Raw genomic sequence first — 7,834 nt, 5'->3', positions numbered from 1 at the left:
AATCCATCTACTAGAAGAAGACTTTCCATCCTTAGACCTGTGGTAAGCTAGTACCTTGACTGAATCCTGAAAATGCATGCACTCCCTCTGAATCTCTGGAAGAATATGTTCGAATGGACCTTCTATCCCCATTCTTGTGAGGGAATAGACCTTTTCATTAGAGCCTTTGAGAAAACAAGTCTTGAAACAGTCTACTAAAGAAGCCCCATAAGCGTTAATGCACAAGCCAATATTGACTGGATTGGTCAACAGACTAATATTCATGGGGGCCATAAACAACTGATTGTCGGGGAATATGTCACTCGGGCATGTCTGATTTTGTGGTCCCGAAAATAAACTGTTGCCAGATATGTCAGCTTTCTTATAGAGGCTATAGGAGGTATCATCTGAATAGGAGCTCCTGTGTATGGGAGAGCCATCCAACTGATCGAACTAAGCTTTGTTTGGCCGACAGTCATCTAATATGTATGGTGGGCCTAAGGGCTCCCATAAACATTAGACTAGTGTTGGCTGAACCCAACAATATTGGCCAAAGTCTAATCTGTATTGGGGTCCCAGACAACTGATCGTCAGAGGACATGTCTGACTTCGGACTTCTGATCATATTGTCTCCCAGAGGTGATGTTTGGTGGCAGCTCTTTCATAGGAAGCACAGGAGAATTTGTTCCAGTGACGTTCTTGGTAATGCGAGAGGCGGCTGAGATGGCTGTCAGCTGTATGATCGGCCAAAGCTTTATTCGGCTAACAGCCATCTTTAGTCTGATCCCGCTGGATTAGATTTACTGTGCAGCTTGTCTTGACCAGTCTTGACTATATTTTCTCTGTAAGAATGGATTTTTGAGTTCCTTCAGTCAGAGAGCTGTCAGTGTGCAGTTTTCGCTTACTAAACCCCCATTGTTGTGCTGCTGTTAGGAACAAGTGAACAGATTAACATAAAAAGTCCACAAATCTGGATGGCTAATATTTGCATCAGATGTTAATGTGATAAAGGGGCTTTAGACCCCAAACCATTCCACCCACTGGTAGGATGATCGATAGGAGGGGCTGCATTACCCCAGCTATCATTCACATTTGTCACCACTTCACAAAAGTGACTACACTGGTCTGGTGGATCAATGATGAAATGCTTTTGTCCCTTAAACCTTTTAAATGACCCAATAAAACATAGGGCCAAACTCACAAAACCCTAAATCAAACAATGGGTCCATGAGCAACAACTACGTTCATCAAGTTCAACCAGAAGAGGTTGTCATGGGAAGTGAATCGTCTGCAATGGAGTCTTCTAATTGGCAAGTTTTCGAGTTCTTGGTGCTGCCCTCATGAGAGCCCTCTTCACCTCTTGGTTTCTCATACTGTAGATTAGTGGGTTCAACATGGGCATTATCACAGTGTAGAAAATAGAGACCACCTTGTCCCGCTCACCAAAGTTACTGGAGGATGATCGTAGGTAGACAAAAAAGACGGAGCCGTACAAGATGGTGACTGACGTGATATGAGCAGAACAAGTACCGAAGGCCTTCTGTCTGCTCGCAGCTGACTTCATATGAAAAATAGAAGGAGGCTGTGGACAAAAAAGTGCAAATAGAGTCTTACCCCGATATATGTGGGGTGGGGAAGGGGGAGTAAACTCACTCACCTGATGTAGTTGTGACAGTCACAACTACTATAAGTGCATGTAAAACAAGATCCACGGCTGCAGCCACCCAGTGGCAGACATCAGAGAGCAATTGAGAAGGGTGTTCAATTGCCGCGCCAACAGATCACTCATTCAGATGATGAAGACCAATGTCACTTTATTTTCATACAGGTCTACGCGTTTCTGGAGCACCTGCTCCCTTCCTCAGGACCATCAGGTAAAAATAACATCAAATCTGTTCCACAGAGATCAGACACATCATAAGTAGTGAAAATGACATCATAGGGACCACCCCCTTCAGAAAAAAACGGCGGGAAAAGGCTGCCACGTTGTCAGCTATGACGTTTACATAGAAACAAAAAAAAAAAAAACATCAAACACATGAATGTCAAAAAACACCTCTGTAAATTGTGAATCACACCCATTACATGTTGCATGAAAAAACGGGATGTGTGTAAAAAATAAAATACATAATGATAATAATTAAACCGTGTATATGCATGACATGTCCATATAATATGAAAAAATGAACATGAAACAGTGTAGAACCCGGAGAAGTACGGGTGCATGAAACATCAAGTGCATACTGTGCTTAAGCAGAGATGGAAGAGCGTCAGCATCAGTCTCTGCCGCCACCAAAGGGGAATGAAAATCAAGTGAAAACCGATGTGGATTGAACCTCAGGTAAGAGCAAGTGTAGTTGAGTGTGCAAAACATGGGAACATAGAAACCCCGACAGCAATAGCTCACGGGCAAAGGCTCATGACCGCAGTGTACTATAGGGCAAGAGCGTGGGAAAAAAAGGTCTGAGCATGCGCCCAGGATAAGTATCAGGAACCGACAGGTCAAACAAGTTCAAAACCGTGGGAACCAATCTACAGCGCATGCGTGGCAGCCGAAAAATAAAACAGATACCGAGAAATATAGATAAAAAGAGGGGAAAAAATCCCAGGGACACCAACAATACAAAAATAGAATTAATATATAAGGAATTGAAAAATTGGAGAAAAAGGAAGGAAGCAGAAGAAACCAAAAAATCCTTTGATGTCATGAAATCACAGATAGATCAATCTGTTGAGTCCCATCACCCAAGAGAAATCAACACCGTGAATAAGAGGGATCTAATCAAAAAATACCCTACAACCATATATATACACATAAAAACAGAAAAAAACAGAGAAAAAGAACGGGACAAAATGCATATATACATCTGACTGTATATATGAAAAACTATATAACCACAATAGTGTAAAAACATATGTACACCTATATAATTGCATATGTCATATAACACATACTATAATAAGAGGCCCAAATATAGAGCACATGGGCCCAGGTCCATAGAGGACAATGATAATGAAAACTATGATCAAAAATATGTATATAAAAATATATATATTTTAAATGTATAAAAATATATATAATAAAATTAAATAAATATTAAATAAATATTAATATCCCATATCTGAACGGCCAAAGGTGAGATATGTATAAATTATCGTAGATAAGAAAATACAAGATAAAAATAGTTAAAATTGCATAAAAGGAAGGGAGGTAAAAAAATCCATATGTATATATGTGGAAAATAAATACAGTTTAAAAACATGATAAACAATGTCAGTTAAATAAATCAGTTACCTCATTAAGGCCCCGAGGTTTTAAGGTGTTGAGTTTGTAGATCCAGTAGGTTTCTTTTTTATTTAAGATCTCCATCCTATTGGGATTATGGGTGGGTATCTGCTCGATTGGAGTGACTTTTAACTCAATTTTTTTGTTATGATATATAGTAGTGTGCCGGGATAATCCATGTAGCATATATCCCACCTTGATATTGTGCCTGTGAGAATTAATTCTATTATGCAGGGCTTGGGTCGTCCTCCCCACATACCGCTTATTGCAATCACACTCGATCAAATAGATAACATAATCTGATTGACAGTTAAGGTGTCCTTGTATAGGGAAAAAAGTATCTCCCAGGTCAGACCCAAAACTGACCCTACCATGTTGTATCGATTTACAGCATAAACAATTTTTAGCCATACATCTATAGCTTCCCAAAGGTTTACTGGTACTGATAATGTTGGAAGGACTCCTCAATCTACTTGGTGCCAACTGGTTCTTTAAGTTGGAGGCCCTACGAAACGTGATTCCAGGGAGGGGGGGTAAAACATTCTTGAGATTCTTGAGATTCCTCAAGAATGTTTTACCCCCCCTCCCTGGAATCACGTTTCGTAGGGCCTCCAACTTAAAGAACCAGTTGGCACCAAGTAGATTGAGGAGTCCTTCCAACATTATCAGTACCAGTAAACCTTTGGGAAGCTATAGATGTATGGCTAAAAATTGTTTATGCTGTAAATCGATACAACATGGTAGGGTCAGTTTTGGGTCTGACCTGGGAGATACTTTTTTCCCTATACAAGGACACCTTAACTGTCAATCAGATTATGTTATCTATTTGATCGAGTGTGATTGCAATAAGCGGTATGTGGGGAGGACGACCCAAGCCCTGCATAATAGAATTAATTCTCACAGGCACAATATCAAGGTGGGATATATGCTACATGGATTATCCCGGCACACTACTATATATCATAACAAAAAAATTGAGTTAAAAGTCACTCCAATCGAGCAGATACCCACCCATAATCCCAATAGGATGGAGATCTTAAATAAAAAAAGAAACCTACTGGATCTACAAACTCAACACCTTAAAACCTCGGGGCCTTAATGAGGTAACTGATTTATTTAACTGACATTGTTTATCATGTTTTTAAACTGTATTTATTTTCCACATATATACATATGGATTTTTTTACCTCCCTTCCTTTTATGCAATTTTAACTATTTTTATCTTGTATTTTCTTATCTACGATAATTTATACATATCTCACCTTTGGCCGTTCAGATATGGGATATTAATATTTATTTAATATTTATTTAATTTTATTATATATATTTTTATACATTTAAAATATATATATTTTTATATACATATTTTTGATCATAGTTTTCATTATCATTGTCCTCTATGGACCTGGGCCCATGTGCTCTATATTTGGGCCTCTTATTATAGTATGTGTTATATGACATATGCAATTATATAGGTGTACATATGTTTTTACACTATTGTGGTTATATAGTTTTTCATATATACAGTCAGATGTATATATGCATTTTGTCCCGTTCTTTTTCTCTGTTTTTTTCTGTGTTTTTATGTGTATATATATGGTTGTAGGGTATTTTTTGATTAGATCCCTCTTATTCACGGTGTTGATTTCTCTTGGGTGATGGGACTCATCAGATTGATCTATCTGTGATTTCATGACATCAAAGGATTTTTTGGTTTCTTCTGCTTCCTTCCTTTTTCTCCAATTTTTCAATTCCTTATATATTAATTCTATTTTTGTATTGTTGGTGTCCCTGGGATTTTTTCCCCTCTTTTTATCTATATTTCTCGGTATCTGTTTTATTTTTCGGCTGCCACGCATGCGCTGTAGATTGGTTCCCACGGTTTTGAACTTGTTTGACCTATCGGTTCCTGATACTTATCCTGGGCGCATGCTCAGACCTTTTTTTCCCACGCTCTTGCCCTATAGTACACTGCGGTCATGAGCCTTTGCCCGTGAGCTATTGCTGTCGGGGTTTCTATGTTCCCATGTTTTGCACACTCAACTACACTTGCTCTTACCTGAGGTTCAATCCACATCGGTTTTCACTTGATTTTCATTCCCCTTTGGTGGCGGCAGAGACTGATGCTGACGCTCTTCCATCTCTGCTTAAGCACAGTATGCACTTGATGTTTCATGCACCCGTACTTCTCCGGGTTCTACACTGTTTCATGTTCATTTTTTCATATTATATGGACATGTCATGCATATACACGGTTTAATTATTATCATTATGTATTTTATTTTTTACACACATCCCGTTTTTCATGCAACATGTAATGGGTGTGATTCACAATTTACAGAGGTGTTTTTTGACATTCATGTGTTTGATGTTTTTTTTTTTTTGTTTCTATGTAAACGTCATAGCTGACAACGTGGCAGCCTTTTCCCGCCGTTTTTTTCTGAAGGGGGTGGTCCCTATGATGTCATTTTCACTACTTATGATGTGTCTGATCTCTGTGGAACAGATTTGATGTTATTTTTAACCTGATGGTCCTGAGGAAGGGAGCAGGTGCTCCAGAAACGCGTAGACCTGTATGAAAATAAAGTGACATTGGTCTTCATCATCTGAATGAGTGATCTGTTGGCGCGGCAATTGAACACCCTTCATACGAAAAATGGAAGAAACAATAAATGTGTAAGAGACCAAGATACTTAAAAAGGACCCAACGCCACCTGAAGAGATGATGAAAATGGTCACCATGTCGCAGGTGAAAGTGTTGGAGCAGGACAGTTTGAGCAGGGGACGGACATCACAGTAAAAATGGGTTATGTGGTTGGACCTGCAGAAGTTCAGACTAAATACACAACTGGTCTGTGCCGATGACTGCAAGAAGCCGACCGTGAAGGAGATGAAGACCAGACACCAACATTTCTTCTTGGTCATTATGGTGATGTAGTGAAGCGGATGGCAGATAGCAGCATATCGGTCATAAGACATGCTGGAGAGAAGAAAAGCCTCGGTAGCTGCCATGGCGGCAAAGAAGAACTGGAGACTGCACCCAGTGAAGGAAATTGTCTTCATTGTAGAGATAAGGTCTGAAAGCATCTTGGGAGTTATGATTGTGGAGTAGAGGAGGTCCACCACGGAGAGGTATGGAAAAATATTGGAATATACAATGAAAAATGCTACTTGCTAATTTGAACATGTGAATAATGAATTGCATACCTGCCATGAATATTAGGAAAAAGGAGATATTTAGCAATCGCATTGATCAATGTAACTGAGCCCCAAGGCCTCGTCAAGGCATATCTCTATATTGGGGTCCCTAGCTCTGTGACCCTAACTGTGTGTCATCTCATTGCAATTAAAAACTGCTATGGGTGGAGAGGGGTAACTAAGGACTTTCTTATATAGGAGATGGAAAAAACATGGCCGAAAGGGGCGGAGCTGTGTTCACATTCAGAAAAAAACTACATATAACTGAATAGGATAACTGAAGTGAGCACTAATATACATATATATGAGTGCAAGCCAAAAAATACATACTATATAAGAATAAGGCTGCACATCAAACTTAGATAATGGTATAATGCCTCAAGCATATGGAAAAATATTGGAATATACAATGAAAAATGCTACTTGCTAATTTGAACATGTGAATAATGAATTGCATACCTGCCATGAATATTAGGAAAAAGGAGATATTTAGCAATCGCATTGATCAATGTAACTGAGCCCCAAGGCCTCGTCAAGGCATATCTCTATATTGGGGTCCCTAGCTCTGTGACCCTAACTGTGTGTCATCTCATTGCAATTAAAAACTGCTATGGGTGGAGAGGGGTAACTAAGGACTTTCTTATATAGTATGTATTTTTTGGCTTGCACTCATATATATGTATATTAGTGCTCACTTCAGTTATCCTATTCAGTTATATGTAGTTTTTTTCTGAATGTGAACACAGCTCCGCCCCTTTCGGCCATGTTTTTTCCATCTCCTATATAAGAAAGTCCTTAGTTACCCCTCTCCACCCATAGCAGTTTTTAATTGCAATGAGATGACACACAGTTAGGGTCACAGAGCTAGGGACCCCAATATAGAGATATGCCTTGACGAGGCCTTGGGGCTCAGTTACATTGATCAATGCGATTGCTAAATATCTCCTTTTTCCTAATATTCATGGCAGGTATGCAATTCATTATTCACATGTTCAAATTAGCAAGTAGCATTTTTCATTGTATATTCCAATATTTTTCCATATGCTTGAGGCATTATACCATTATCTAAGTTTGATGTGCAGCCTTATTCTTATATAGTATGTATTTTTTGGCTTGCACTCATATATATGTATATTAGTGCTCACTTCAGTTATCCTATTCAGTCACCACGGAGAGGTGACTCAAGAAGAAGTACATTGGAGTGTGGAGTTTGGGGGATTTCAGGACAAGGGCAACCATGCCAAGGTTGCCCACTATTGTCATCAAGTAGACCTTCAAGAAAAACACAAATAGAATCGGGACCAGAGTGACGTCATCAGTTATTCCTGCAAACGAGAACTCCTCTATGTGGGTCCTGTTAGTGGTGTCCAT

General features: G+C 39.2%; 1 protein-coding gene across 1 annotated transcript; it reads right to left on the bottom strand.

Annotated features, from left to right (window-relative positions):
• Positions 1 to 1,282: 1,282 nt before the first annotated feature.
• On the bottom strand, positions 1,283 to 7,834 carry LOC142302178 (olfactory receptor 5B12-like). The gene is made up of 3 exons (XM_075343262.1): positions 7,642 to 7,834; positions 5,933 to 6,399; positions 1,283 to 1,561 (listed from the first exon to the last, which is right to left on the bottom strand). Exons 1-3 carry the CDS (start codon positions 7,832 to 7,834, stop codon positions 1,283 to 1,285), a joined length of 939 nt encoding a protein of 312 aa, XP_075199377.1.

This window comes from Anomaloglossus baeobatrachus, chromosome 4 (genome assembly GCF_048569485.1).
Source record: "Anomaloglossus baeobatrachus isolate aAnoBae1 chromosome 4, aAnoBae1.hap1, whole genome shotgun sequence".
NCBI classification, from domain to species: Eukaryota; Metazoa; Chordata; class Amphibia; order Anura; family Aromobatidae; genus Anomaloglossus; species Anomaloglossus baeobatrachus.
The sequence above is the reverse complement of the archived record's forward strand: the minus strand, read 5'-3'. Positions and strand labels throughout refer to the sequence as shown.

What these genes read in the sequence shown, in the direction of transcription:
- LOC142302178 (XM_075343262.1), bottom strand. Translation starts at nt 7,834, where the DNA reads ATGGACACCACTAACAGGACCCACATAGAGGAGTTCTCGTTTGCAGGA. An exon ending in AATGTACTTCTTCTTGAGTC is followed by an intron (nt 6,400 to 7,641) that starts ACCTCTCCGTGG and finishes ATATTTTTCCAT; the next exon opens with ACCTCTCCGTGGTGGACCTC. An exon ending in TGGTCTCTTACACATTTATT is followed by an intron (nt 1,562 to 5,932) that starts GTTTCTTCCATT and finishes TTTTGTCCACAG; the next exon opens with CCTCCTTCTATTTTTCATAT.